The sequence below is a fragment of the Lucilia sericata genome, unplaced genomic scaffold (genome assembly GCF_015586225.1).
Source record: "Lucilia sericata isolate MDLA Ls3-8-SP2 unplaced genomic scaffold, ASM1558622v1 Contig000433F_arrow, whole genome shotgun sequence".
Lineage (NCBI taxonomy): Eukaryota > Metazoa > Arthropoda > Insecta > Diptera > Calliphoridae > Lucilia > Lucilia sericata.
The window spans coordinates 212,271-227,922 of NW_023994448.1; the positions used below are offsets into that span (position 1 = coordinate 212,271).

The window sequence follows — 15,652 nt, forward strand, 5'->3', positions numbered from 1 at the left end:
CAGTAAGAAAATGAATTTCAAATTGTACAAAATGGGTCATTGGTGTACCATTGTACTATTGAGGATTGAATTGTACAAATAAAAGTAAAATTGTACCAATTTTGCCAACCCTGCAAACAAGGTTATCTCGTCCGCACACAGTTTCGTCACAAAGTATACAGAGCTGTCACTTTTGACATTTAAAAAATTCTAAAATCAGCTTTTGTTTGATTTTGAAATTGTTTGGTGAGAAGAGGTATATAAAATACAGCTAAAAAAAATTATTGAATTCGTTTTGTGCGAAAGAGAGGGAAATAGTTTTTTGCTCGTGACACCTCTGTATACCCTGTGGTTTCGTGCCAAATTGTCAAAATTTCTGTTTGTTTACATTGAATAAAAATTTCAGAAATTGCACTTTTATTTAAATTATGGAAATTCTTATTTAATTAGCGCTATTATTTATATTTTTAATAACTAGATATATTTGTTGTCCTTTTCTCCTGCCCAAAACATAAAATCTTTCGTTTCGGCAGACGTTTTAAATTAATTATGGCTATATTCTGTCTGAACACAAAATTTGGACAAAAAGCTCGTTTGTTTTATTATTTGGCTTGCGAATAGTACGATTTCACTTTCCACAATTATTAACGTTGGTATTTTAATATTATTAATAAAAAATTTAACATTTCCACAAAATTCATATTTTTATTTTATTTTGACAGTTTACAAAAACAAAATGCATGTTGTTTTTTGTTTGTTGTATTTGTTGTAGGGACGAGACCACCTTGTTAAATGAACCTTGGTGCCATAGACTATCATAGACTGAAATCAGCTGATTTTAGCAATATGGCGGAGACAAACAAAAAAAATTTACGAATCAACAAAATAAAATGTATAATGAACCACGGGAGATTTAAAAGAGGGACAAATATATAAAGATATATTTTCATCTCTTTTCACCTTATACTTAATTTCTTTCAAATGTAAAAAACAAATTGCATTACAGTCAAAACCCTTTATAACTATTTCTTACTTTTTATGAACTCATCTTAATTACCGGAATTTTGATAACCATTTTGATACAAAAACATATTTTATAAAGAATTCTTGGTTAAAACGAATTAGTCCCATGAATAAAATTTCATACAATTATTCATTTCTATGAGTGTTTGCTAAATGATATCAAAGGTTCTATGGTGGATTATAATTTTCCTATGGTGGGAAAATGTTCACATTTTGCTGTGCCAAACGATATCTTTTCTGAAAATTGTCACTGATTAATAGAAATTTGACACTTTCAATAAAAATAAACACTTTTTATATCCTTTATGAATTTTACAAATAAATCTTTTTAATATGAAATGGATTTTGAAATTAAATTTTAAATTTTTAAGTTTTTGTTTTTTAATTTTTTTTTTTTTTTTTTTTGTAAATTTTTTATCTATATCGAACAAAAAAAAACATGTGTTGAAAAGTTATAAACAGGTTTTACTGTACATGCAAAGTCAAAAAAGTTGTTTGTGGTGTTGATAGTGTATTGAAAAGTGTTTTATAATGAAAAAATCATTAAGGAATTATTAAAAAACAAATCCAATACACTTTTATTTAGAATCTAAGCAAATATTTAATAAAAAAAGGTTGTTTTCCCTTTAATCTTAATTTTTTTGCAATTCTTCTTTACATACAATTTCTTCAATGTTTACATTTTTTGCTGTTTTTTTTTTTTCAAACGAGCGATGAAAACAATCGTACACGTACACTGTGAGATGATCTGTACGACGTACAGATCATCTCACTTACTCATCAATTTTTTAATATATTTTATTTTTTCTTTTGCTCTAAAATTTTACCTATTAGGTAAAAAATGTAAAATTCTTCAAGCGACATGGTCACACATCAAATTTGTTGACACAAAGTTTTTTAATTGGGTTAGTGAAAAAAAACTCACATGTATATATGCGGTGTGAGTTTTTTTACTAATACAATAAAAGAACTTACCGTTTGAGTCAACAAATTTGATGTGTGGCCATGTCGCTTTAATTTTTTTGATTTTCATAAATTTCTTTACTACTAAAAAATGCTACTCTGCACCTTCAATTTGAAACTAGAAAAACAAAAAATGAAATGTCAAATAATTCAAAATTATTTTTTTTTTGGTTTGTGGCAATTAAAAAGATTTTGAAAAAGAAAATATATTAAAATAATTGAAAAAAAAAACGTGTGTGTTTTAAATCGTTTGCATTACCTTTGATAACAAATCGTTAGCTTAGTACGCAAACGTAACAAGTCCGTTTTTTAAAGAAATTAAGATTTTAATGCAGAATGGTAGTATATATTGAAATACACATGTTACAATCAAGAAATTACCTTATTTTTACTTTAAACGTGTATTTTTGCTGTGGTATGCAAACGTGCTACAAAGAAAAAGTGCTAAGTCCTTTCAATTTGCTATTATAAAGACATTAATTAGTCATCTAAAAAGAAATATCAAACATTTTGTACATCAACGTCTAGAAAATAGTTGTAGGTAGTAAAATCTTCGATTGAGTAAGGAATCATGGAATACTTTTTAAAATAAAATAAATGATATAGAGAATTGCGTCAATTATGGACTGAATCTCATAGTAGTTAGTAAAGAAATTTTGGTCCCTTTAAAACTTGTTAAAGTTGAATTCCGTCGCTATACTATATAAAATAGATGGGCGTAGGGTCAAACTTGCCCTATTCTCATAAAATATAGTAAATAGTTTTTGGGTCCCATAAATCAGTTATAAGCGCTAGAGTAATTTTTTTTAAGGGTACTTTATATGGGAGCTATGGTCATATATGGTCATTCATTAAAGTTTTGTCTATGTAGAATTTCGAAGCTTTACTGATATGATTAATGCATTTATGAGCGTTAAAATAATTTTCTGAAGGGGAGCTTATATGGGGGCTAGGATCAAATAAAGCCCGATGCCCGCAATTCTTTACTATATAATTTTTGAGAAATCTTAGAAGACAACTGGGTTTAAAGATTTTAAAAATATGAAATAAAGGAAGTTATGAAGTTTTTTGATTGTCCTATAAAATTTCAAAAAGAGGACTTGTTACGTAAGCTAACGAAATTTGAAATTTTTTGCCAAAGGGCTTGTCAGTGGGTATCTAAAGAATTCGGTACTGGCTTGTCAGTTGGTATCTAAAGGATTCGGTACCTAATGGGGCCCACACACAACACCAGGATGCTGGAACAATCAAGTAATTGTGCAAGCCGATTGAAGGTGTATGGGGTTGTGGTGCGATGTGCCATCTGATTGTGTGATATCAAAATTAATTTAATATTTTGGTGATTGTGCCAGCATGCTTGTACTGTGTATGGGGAAATTTGCTCATTCAAATACAATTTTTTGAGCAATAATCAAAGTTAGTCTATGAAATCTAAAAGAAAAATATTTTGTGTATAATTGTTATATGCCTACGGATCGGTTCCACGCTTGCGGTAAACATAATAGGTCAGTTCTTTGCAAATATTTGTATTATTCGCTCTTTTTTGTATTATTGGCTCTTTTTATTATTAAAAAATAAAACAACTTGCTAAAAAACTTCTTTGTAAGATAAATTGCAAGTACTTCTTTAATTCCCTATTTGTAAGCGAGCGTGGAAATACTTGCCTCCAATGACATCACCGTGTTAAAATAATCAAAATTTAATTGCCAAAAAATTAAAAAATATTTAACGGTGTAAAAATGCACAAAAAAACTACGGCGGCAAAGCATTTCGTCATTTTCATACCTTCTTTGCATCCTACGCATCAAGTTACATGCTACGCTTCTTAAGCGTAAATTTTTTGCTTTATTTATAAAGAACTTCGCGTTTTTTTTTTTATTTTTTTTCTTATATTTTCACAAGCTCTAATTAATAATGCTTACAACTCATAATTCGTATTTGCGTATTTTTAATTCATACCTCCGATTATTTCTTATATATTTAACGTTTTTCGTTTCCTTGCTACAGAAATATTTTCTGATTATATTTTGGACCAAAATTTTTGGTAAAATAATTTATTTTTAGAAAGAAAATTTTCTAAGTTTAATAAAATCAATGCTTTGAAAATTTTATAAATTTCACAATATTTTTTATTAAACGTTTTTTTAAATTATCGTGTTTATTATTTTACTATATAATTTATACTTTTTTACTTTTTTCGTTTCCTTGCTACAGAAATATTTTCTGATTATATTTTGGACCAAAATTTTTGGTAAAATAATTTATTTTTTTTAAAGAAAATTTTCTAAGTTTAATAAAATCAATGCTTTGAAAATTTTATAAATTTCACAATATTTTTTATTAAACGTTTTTTTAAATTATCGTGTTTATTATTTTACTATATAATTTATACTTTTTAATTTGAAAACAATTTGAAAAATACATTATTTAGTTAAGATGTCTGAATTATTAACATACACATCTGGACAAAAAAATAAATACACCAGTTCGGTTTAACAGCTTATAATAAAATATTTGTTGAAGATAAATTAAAAAGTGAACCTAATTAATTGTTTTAGAAGATTTAAAATAAAAATACGAAAGAAAAATAAATTAAAATCCTAAACAGCTTTCAGTCTTCTTAGTTAGTTAGTTAGTTTGAAAGGAGGATGAATATACATCAAATCCGAAGAAATACACTTAGGCCTCTATCGGGCCTGTTGTGCGCTCCTTAACCAGTGCCTCAGGTGGGAATCGAACCCACCACCTCCGGTCTACCAGACTAGAACACTAACCACTAACCTACCGGAGGCCACAGTCTTCAGTCTTCTTAAAAATGTTTTAAAAGGGTGGACAAAAAAATAAGTATGGACATTCAGCAAAGGTACCAGAAAAGTAAATCTAATTCAATATTTAAAATTTTTTTGTTCATTATAACTTTTGTTTGCTAGTATGCAGTGTAACTACTATTAATTTAAATAACTTTGTCCACCCTTTTTGGCATACTGGTGATCAGTTTACGTAGGTTTCCACTGGTATTTCGTACCACATTTTCTGGATAAAATCCCGTAATTGGTTATTATTTTGAAAACTTGCATTAGCTGCTCTTCTTTTTAACTCTTCCTAAAGGTTTTCTATTGGGTTGAGGTCAGGTGACTGACTTGACCAGTCCAGTTAGAAAACTTCGTTATCCTTAAACCAATCCTGACACAACTTTGAGGTGTGCTTAGGATCATTATCCTGGTGGAAAACCCACCTGAGAAGCATATTTTTTCAGCAGATTGCAACATAATATTTTCTAGGATGTCCATGTATTGAAATCCTGTCATGGTGTCGGAAATCCGATGAATAGGACCAATACCGTTCCACTAAAAACAGCTTTTTTACCTTTGGGGCATTGTACATTCCTAGCCAAGCCATTTCCTAACAAATAAATTTTAGTGTCGTCGGCCCATACGATATTACGCCATATTTTTCACCTTTTGGTCGTTACCAATTTGAGTGAATTCTGGCGAAAATTAGCCGTTTCTTTATTTTTTTTTTTTTTTGCCGAAGCAAATGAATTCTGGCCATTCTACCAGAAATGGCTCATGAAGAGATGAATTATACGATTATCCGTAGGAATTATACGATTATCCGTTGTTGGAGATGTTTTCTTTGGTTTTCCACGGTGTTCAGCTGATGGTTGTCTCTTAAGCGCATTTTGTACAAAAGATAAGGAACGATCCAAGGTTCCGGTAATAAAACGAAAACTTTTTCCTTATCACTTAGCGTCAACATTGTTCTCCTCTTTTCGGTAGTACAAAGTTTGCCTCAACTCATCTATTAAATATTTTCCCATTTATAATAACTAAAAGGGAATTCAATAAAAATCACAAACCTTTTCAAAAAATCCGATTAAAAACTTAAAAATACAAATATAATTAAAATGTATTTATTTTTTTTTGTCCAAGCTATGAAAGCTCCCCACGAACAAAAAAATGCCAAAATTTTAAAATGAAATATAATTTTGTTTTTTTTAACATATAATAACATAGAGTTTCCACTAAAAACCCGGTTTTCGGGATTATCGGAAAAATGGCATTTTTAAATGGCATTTAACCGGTTTTATTCGAAAGAAATAACATCCGCTTTTATATAACTTGAATTCCCGGAACACAGAAAAACTGATAATTTTTGAACTTCTGTTGCTCCATTCGGAACCTTGTTTTCGAAAATATCTATTAAAATTACACGGTATCATAGGTGACAAAAAACTAAAGTGTTTGTAAAGTAGGTATTTTGTTCACTCGTGAATGCTATTTTATTTATTTCTCTCGTTATACAAATCACTTTCACGAGATTTATTTTTAAACTCATGAGAACTATTTTTATTTGAATTTTTAATTTTTTATGTTCACTTCATGAGCAATATCTATGCATTTTGTTTTTTTTTTATTTCTCTCACAAGAGATATCAAAATGAATAGAGTTTGAATAAAACTCACATACAAAAAATGTGTGCGCCATAGCCGGTTTTATGGTGGTGAAAATTTATGAAAAAATGTGCATGTGTGTGCAAGCGTGAGGTCGTAAAAAACAAAAATTTTACAAAAAAGGATGTCAGTGTGTGTGTGCGCATGCTTGTGCGATAAAAATGCATTTTTCATTAAATTCAGAGTTTATAAACCGGCTTCGGTTTACCGGTTTTGGAGTCTCGGTTAACCGGTTTTTTATTTAACCTATCGGTTAACCGGTCATAAATTTTAGAGTTTATAAACCGGTTACCCGGGTTAACCAGTCTCGGTTAGCCGGTTTCAAAAAATGTTAATTATTAGTACAAAATTGTATGTTTTCTTATGATATATTGATGTACATATCTATTTTGAAGATTTCGAAACATTTCGGTTAACTGACTTAACCGGTTTTTTATACTCGGTTAACCGATAAACCGTTTTTCTACAAATGATCAATTTTCGGCTAACCGAAGAACCGGGTTTTCCAAAAGTCTGTTTTTTATAAACACTAAATTCAATTGTGCTCGTTTCGTGAGTGAATTGTATTTTTTCGCTCTTTAAATTTAAATATTTCTTGTGAAATTTATTATTAAAGTACATATAAATATGTACATATATACGAAAATCTGCGAATTCTGCAGTTGTATCTTTTTTGTTTTCATTTCTTACACTAAGGAATCCATAATTTTTAAATAATAAAATTATATATAATTTTATAATCAACATATTTTCATGGCATATCACATATTTATTAAATCGGGTTTTATGCATTTATTTTTAAAAGTTATAATTAATATAAAAATATTGTTTTTATTACATTCTTTTAGGTTAATGTTGGATTTTCCAACACTTTCGCGACATGACGTTTGTCGTCCTAATTGTAATCAAGCTGTATGTACACAAAGAGCTATTCACACCCCACACAGCAGAATTTGAATTCAGTTGAGATTTTACTCTCCAAGAGTGTGTTCGGTCTTTATCGAAGTGTATCAAAAGCGTTAAATATTAAACAAGTTTAAAAGAAGTTGAACATTTTATAAGTACATTTATTTTTCTTTAAAGGCTGCGTGAAATGTGTAACCTAAGGGTGAGTTCTGCATAACACAAATGAATGTAATGCGTTATTTAGTTAAAATAAAAGCTAAACGGCTATTTCACGGGACCTTTTTCAATAGGCAATTAAACAAATAAAAAAATTTAAATAAAACCTAAGTCGGAGTTATAAGTATGAAAATTGATTGCCTGAGGTACACGAGCAAAATACTAAACTGTTTTATAAAACGTAGACTGCAAACAGTTTGCTATTTCTGTCAATACGAATTTACTTTGTAAAAGAATATAATTTTTTTATCAGATTTTCCATGTTTTAAAGTTGCATAATCCACTTGTTAAAGGTCCCATAATTTAGAATTTATATTTTTAATATGTGTCTGAAGATAATAATTACGTTACAATTACATTGCGTTTAATAAAAAATAAAACAATAACTTGTATAATATTAAACCTATTCTGAGACGTAAGACCACATAAAACGTGTGACGTTGTATATACATATGTACATACGTGTAAGTAAATACATATGTACGTATACACACACTTTATTTAAATTAAATTATTTGGAATAATGCAATCCACAAATTAGTCCCATTAGTACGATATCTATATACAGGTAAAAAAAACTAAAGTAAAAAGAAAATGAATATGGTTTCGTTTAATTTTATATATATACAATATAAATACCTATTATCAGTTTGTAAATGATTTGTTGTTATATAACAATAGCTGGTTTCAGGTTTTAATAAGAATTTACATGAAATTTTTCCTGTACACTAAAAAATTGTAAAAGACAATATCTCAACCTCCGGTTATCGTTTAACAGGTAGATATACTGCCGGTTAAAATAATTTTTGTATATAAACTGTTAATTTATCGTTAGGATAAAACATAATCAGACGTTGAGAAAATGGGGGTAAAACTTAAATATTTTCTGTCAAATAAATTACATATTTGTTTGAAAGAAACATTAAAATCAAACAAATTTTAGATTTAGTTTTTATTTTAATAAATAAGTATGCGTGGTTGTAGATTTTCTTTAAATAATCTTTAGTACAAATTTATTAAAAACTAGAAAACTGGTTCTATCTTTTAAAATTATGATACCTTGTCCATATGCTTGTTGATTTCTATTTGTATTAACTTTAAATTTAGTATTTTTTTTTTTGCTTTAAAAAAGACTGCTTGTTAGATTTTATTTATATACACCATTAAATATAAAATTTACATATACTTCATTCAGCTCATCTCATTATATGCTAAAATGTCCTATATTATTATTATAATTATTTTTTTTTACATTTTTTTAACTTTAATTTATATTCTTTATTTATTTACTTTTATTATTATTGTTATTTTATTAAAATTGAATGTTGTCTAATTAAGTAGTGTTATTGGATCCGATTATGGCCTTTGGCTAGGATTCTGTATAAGAATGAATAAACTAAACTAAACTAAAATTAAATTCTCTACCAAGAATAATATAGAATTTTCAATTTTTCCTTTTTTTTCAAAACTTAAGTTTCTTAGGATGAATTGTAAAAGCGGCCCATAAAATCTAAATATTTTAACTCCAAACATTGGTAAACCCCATATTTAGTTTATGAAAATTTTATACTGTATCGGTGTAAAATTCATTAAAAATAAATTTGTGAAAATTAATACATTTTTTCTGTTCCTATACTTTTTACAAGTATGTACTTAAAGAATTTTACTTTTATTGATTTCTTCAAAGTGTTGCATAGTTTGGTAACTTTTTGCATGTACAAGTGATGAAAATAAAAATATCTACACAAAAAAAGAAGAAAAACGAGTTTGATGATATGATATAATACATGGAAGAAAGATACATTTTTATAACAACAATAGTTTTAATTTTATTTAGTTTTTTGTCTCTCCTGTAAAATTTTGAAAAGTGTTATTACGCCCTTTTGCATTTCAGGTGACGATACATACATAGTTGTGAGTTAAACAAATATTTGTTAAAAAACTTTTAACAATATGTTATTACGCAATTTCATTATAGCTTTTTTGGCAAACAAGAATTTTGCTTATTATAGGACGTTCGTATTGTATATTTACACCCTACACCACTTTAGTTGGCTTAAAATAATTTTTTGAGTCGATTAACTCATCTTATTTTTGGTGTTAAGCTGAGTTTTTTACATATTAATCTATAGATTTATCTGTTTTAGATTTGAAATTTGGTATCTTGGAGTAAGTGAGCGATATGTATCAGTTTTATATTGGTCACGTCATTTCGTCAAATATTTGAGTTAAGCTTTGCTTGTCTTATTATATTTTGGTTTTAAAATAATAAAAAATAACTTAAGAAAACAAATGTTATAACACAAATATTATGCAGATAAAAATATTTTTCCATTTTACTACTCAAATCAATACACAATATACACACATACTACATACATACATTGTACATGCATATGGGCATTTCCACCGAAAAGTCTACTTTTGTCACATCACGCACGCACCATTAACTGACTATATCTAGGGAAAATATTTATATACCTATATTTAAATTATTTATATTTTTATGTAGAGCTCTAATAGTTTATACATAGGATAAAGTAAGAGCCAATCAAAAGGAATGGTCTTAAGATATTGTCAATTAATGTGCGTGACGTGATGTGACAAAAAATTTACTTTTCGGTGGAAATGCCCATATATAGACATTTAAATTAACTTTATGTGTGTTTATAAAACGTTTAAATATTGCAAGTTCTAGAACATAGTTTTTTTTTTGCAATATATGGAAATTATATGTAACACAAATATTTATTATAAAGTCAAAAAATTAACAGGTTTTATTATTTCAATACTCATACAGTATAGAAAAAAAGTATGTCTTCTCACTTAACTTTGAATATATATTTTAGGATCTGAATAAAAATTTAATAATTTTTTAGGTTTTTGATAGCAAAATATTCAGCAAACAAGCAGACATCTTTGATGTAGATTTTACAGAAAACAAAAATACATTTTTGTAATTTCTATACTTTTCATTAATTTTTGTATACTCCACCTGTATTAACTTAAAAGGAAATGATATTATGAGTTATTAAACTACATACATATATTTTCAAGAATTTTTTGCACAAATGGCATATGCAACATACTATTGTGATATACCGTACATAATTAATAAACATACATATCCACATACATATTTATATGCATTACGGTGGCCCCAGAATGAAAGTTGCTGATGTTCCAGCGAAAAAAAAAACTTGGCTCATTCTAAGATACCATTTCTAAAAATTATTGTCCTAACTTCAATATTTGGTGAACTAAATCAAAGGCTAAAAAGGTGCTTTTTGAGGTTCTTCATTACTACAGGACTGGTATAATACAAAATTCAGGTTTTTTGAACTGAGTACTAACAAAAATGTGTCATATTAATGACATTCACATAGTTCTGTATAATTTGAAAAAGTCTAAACGTAAAACTTAAGTTTTCACACGTGTATATTTGATTAGTAAAAATTTAGTTTAAGTTTAGATGAAAAACCTCTTTATATCGACTTTATATATCAAATTTTATTTTTCAAATCCGATCTGTTTGAAACATTCTATGATGTCTACCCATAACATAATTTTGAAAATCCCAGTTCGGTAAATTTTAATTTATAAATGTATTAATTTAAACGAATCATATAAAATTTATGTCTTAAAATGCGACCACCAAGGGCCTTTCTTATGATACCAAAATTTCATATCATTCCTTTGGAAAATATATGAAAAAATATGAAAACCTTGAAAAATGTATTTTTTATTCTTTGATTATCTTACCAAATATTGACGCCATTCCCAGTTGGGAACATTGATAACTTATTTTTCCTTCATACAAACCGGGCTACCCTAATCTAGATACATATGTATGTATGTATCGATATACATGTGTATATAATTTTATTTCCAAATTTGTTGCGCAGTTTATCAGTTATAAATAACAGAAATGGTAACAACAACAACTGAAAGCAAACACAAACTTAGTGAAACTTCTTGCTCTAAAATACTACAACACTTATTTATTTTTAAAATATACATATACCGGTCTCACAACAATGAGTATTCTGATAAACGGGTGGATTTTTGTGTTTGACAGTTTGTGTATATGAATGTATGCATACATACATATTTTTGAAAGATAAATATCACAAACCACTAAATGGGTGAAAAACAAATGTCTTAAATCGGCACTTATAGGGTAATCAACCGGTGGAAAATTGGGATTTTTCTTTTTACTACTGTCGGTTTTTTTTATCAAAAAAAAAAAAAAAATAGAAAATCGTTTTATACTCTTATACCAATTTTCTAAGCTTTAGAAAAAATATGAAAAAAACAAATTCAATTTCATTTTTCATATGAAAAAGATTACTAAGGGCTAAAAGTATGCTACGTTTTTTGTATACTAAAAATTTATGTTATAATAATGAAAATATTAATAGTTAACCTTATTCCTTACTTTAATTAAATAAAGTTACCTTTTATTATTACGAACATTAAAGACAAGTTGTAACAATGGCCTTAATGTCTTGTTATTTTTTATTGTATATCGTATATTGACAGTTTTCAAGCAAAAATTATTTTAACCGGCAGAATATCTACCGGTTTATCGGGGATTGATATTACGGGCCTTAGTTTTCAAATTTAAATATACCTACATACATAATTACTAAGACGTAAAATAATTTCAATGGAAGGTAAAACCAGTAATAGTAATTGTACTCATGTTAACCCTCCAGCTGTAATTGATTTTGGACGATGTATTTGTATTTGATTTGTTTTTTCGATTCGATTGATTTTTTCCATTCAGAATAAAATTTATATAACCACACCTTTTTGGTGTTGGTCCACATCAATTTCGCTATACTGCACAATTCCACGTAGCCTCCATACAAGTGGCCTCCCGAAATACAGTTTAAGCTATCATAAATAGTCGCAATAAAAGGCTCCTTATATTACAATGAAATTGGATATAAAGAAGTTTTTATCGAATTTCATGAGTATAAGTCCATTAATGGACCTAAAATTTATTAATCACTCTTTCTGTCTGTCTATAACTGATCCACCCCCATTAAAGCCCCTATTTCAAAAATCAACGTAATTTTCATATTAATATCGACATATTAAGACCAACGTCAATATATGTATGTAGGTATAAGTGTTTTGAAATTAACATTCAATTTGTGATACATTTTCTTTTGTTTTATATAATTGTATGGAAAATAAAATCTTGACAAAAATTCTGATTACGATTTTGAGTAATTAATTCTAAAGGTTTCTTTGATAAAACTATAAATCATAAAATAAGTAATTTCCAGCAATTGTATTTTCTATTAAAGTTGTGTTTTGTTGCTATCAATGAGTGTTAACGCTTAAAGTTAGCAACAAAACGAACATTACCTGACTTGGCATCACTCCACAGAAGAAATCTGCTAAATCTTGAAATTATTTACAATTTCTTGAAAAGGTTTTTTTATTTGGTAATTTTCTTTGATTTAAATTTTATTTTAAAATATTTTTTTATTGTTTGACATAAACACATTAATATTTGTATTTTTATTTTTGAATTGGTAGCACTTGGTTTTGCAGCTTTTTGTCGAGATTCGTTTTCAGTTGTATGAGGTCTAGGTGAAATAATGGACCGATGTTAACCATTTTCAATAAGCTTCGTCTCCGGTACCATAGAAGATCATCTGCCAAATTTCATTGAATTATCTTCAAAAATGCGACCTGTAGTTTGATTAAAAGGTTTACATGCCCTATTCGAGGGCTCAGTTGTATGGGGGCTAGATGAGAAAATGGACCGATGTTAACCATTTTCAATAGGCTTCGTCTCTGGGACAATAGAAGATCATGTGCCAAATTTCATTGAATTATCTTCAAAATTGCAACCTGTAGTTTGATTAAAAGTTTACAAGCCCTATTCGGGGGTTCAGTTGTATGGGGGCTAGATGAGAAAATGGACCGATGTTAACCATTTTCAATAGGCTTTGTCTCCGGTACCATAGAAGATCATGTGCCAAATTTCATTGAATTATCTTCAAAATTGCGACCTGTAGTTTGATTACAAGGTTTACAAGCCCTATTCGGGGGCTCAGTTGTATGGGGGCTAGGTGAAATAATGGACCGATATTAACCATTTTCAATAGTCTTCGTCCCTGGGCCAATAGAAGATCATGTGCCAAATTTCATTGAATTATCTTCAAAATTGCGACCTGTAGTTTGATTACAAGGTTTACATGGACGGACGGACGGACAGACGGACGTACATAGCTAAATCGACTCAGAAAATGATTCTAAGCCGATTGGTATACTTTAAGGTGGGTATAGGACCAATATTATTGTGCGCTACAAACATCAGCACAAATCCAATATACCCTCCCCACTAAAGTGGTGTAGGGTATAATTATGGAGAAATCTTTAAATGGAATTCTTGAATTTTCCGTATAAGACCGTACAACAGTAATTTTCACACATGAAAAAATCTATGTGTATAGGAAACTGTGAACCTGTAGTATTAACTATGTGTACTCAGTTTTTCATAATCAGCTCTTATGCCCCTGTAAAAAACTTTAAAGTTTGAAGGACATACAATTTCAAAAGTTGGAATTACAAATTTATAGAAAATATTAGGTATTAATATCTAATCAAGCCGTTTGTGTAGTCACTTGGCCCTTTAGGTTTCGTTTTTAAAAATAAAAAAAGAGATTTTTTCCAAAAATTATATGCTAACATCAATAAACATGTTTGAGTATATGGAATTATCTATTGTGTTGCTTTTTAGGACATTCTGACTTGTGGAAAAAACTAATTTGTTGTTATGCCCTTTTGAAATTAATGTTTTTACAATAAAGTTCTAAAAATTTTCAACATCATGTATTTCGATGTAGTGGACCATTTTCAATCAAAAATCTGATTTTTTTAATAATTTTCAGAAAGCAACTTCTGCCTTGCATAAACTGTTTGTTTATGGAGGTCTAAAGTATGGCCAACCTAGCCATTCCATTTTGGCCAATGATGGAAACGGTTTTGCCAAGTTTTGGTGTCGTGCAACTACCACCGAAAAATTACCATTAGTGATAGCAACTCGCTACAATATTCCTTTCTTGCTGAACAAGCCTGGTCTGGGCTATTACGTTACTGGCGAAATTTATGAAGTGGACGACAAGATGCTTAAAAGTTTGGACAACTTGGAAGATTGTGAAGATATTTATGTAAGAGAAATGCGTGATATGAATATAGGAGTTGGAGAAGGGTAAATATACATACACATTTGCATATAAATATTTTTTAAATATGATATTAACATAATTTATTATTAATATAATTTTTTATTTTAGCACCGTTCCATGCTGGGTATATTTGCTCCAAAAATATCCTGAAAAACTCTTGAGTCTACCATTTTTATCCAGTTATGAAAACAGCCCTGCCCATCCTTATGTAATGCGTAACAAGCGTCATCACAAGCATCCTCCTAATGAGGACCTTTCATACACTGCCTCTAGCGCTTAAACTTTTATGGCTACTTGTGATATGATCGACAATACAGACACAATATCACGTGTATAATAGAATTTTGATTTTGTAATGTCATACATTTTTTAGAAAATTTTACAATCAATTATCAGGCCTATTCTGAATAACAAACTCCCGGGGAATTTGTTCCCTCTCCAATACATAAAGCATGCAAAAAAAAATAAAATCCCAGGAAAATATTGTTCATAATTGGCCTGTATACTTTATTCTCCAAGTATACATTTTTTACATATACATATGTATATATGTACGTACGTATATATATTTTAATGGCTCATAGCATTTCTGTGCGTTCAAAGCCTTATTTTAAATTCAATCAAACCTTTTTCTTAGAGAATTTTGTCAATGAGCAATGAGCAAAATCATGTAATAAATGAAATTTATGATCGGTAATGCAAAAACCTGCTGAGAATGTATGATATTCCAAAATGAAAATAAACTCATAGTAAAAAATATATTTATACATGAATGTATGCACAAATCTACATAGTTTAATAGTTTTTAAATATAGTATTTTAAGTATAATTTACATGTATTTTTTAAATTTTGTGCGATAAATAAAGCGCAATGTATTTTTATATGCATATGAAGCTTGTC

At 28.5% G+C, this 15,652-nt stretch overlaps 2 protein-coding genes across 5 annotated transcripts in view; one reads left to right on the plus strand and one right to left on the minus strand.

Moving 5' to 3' along the window:
- Positions 1–15,652, minus strand: part of LOC119604792 (LHFPL tetraspan subfamily member 2a protein) — a 48,884-nt gene that overhangs the window by 27,514 nt on the left and 5,718 nt on the right. The window lies entirely within an intron of this gene.
- Positions 1,597–15,639, plus strand: LOC119604795 (troponin C-akin-1 protein). Of its 3 annotated transcripts, none has more exons than XM_037957649.1 (3): positions 1,597–1,616; positions 14,455–14,774; positions 14,860–15,639. In XM_037957649.1, the coding sequence occupies exons 2-3, from the start codon at positions 14,689–14,691 to the stop codon at positions 15,029–15,031; spliced, it is 258 nt and encodes an 85-aa protein (XP_037813577.1). In that variant the 5' UTR covers positions 1,597–1,616; positions 14,455–14,688; the 3' UTR covers positions 15,032–15,639. The 3 variants fall into 3 exon arrangements, with proteins under 3 accessions (XP_037813577.1, XP_037813575.1, XP_037813574.1); XM_037957647.1 differs by lacking the exon at positions 1,597–1,616 and adding an exon at positions 2,144–2,304; XM_037957646.1 differs by lacking the exon at positions 1,597–1,616 and adding an exon at positions 7,267–7,526.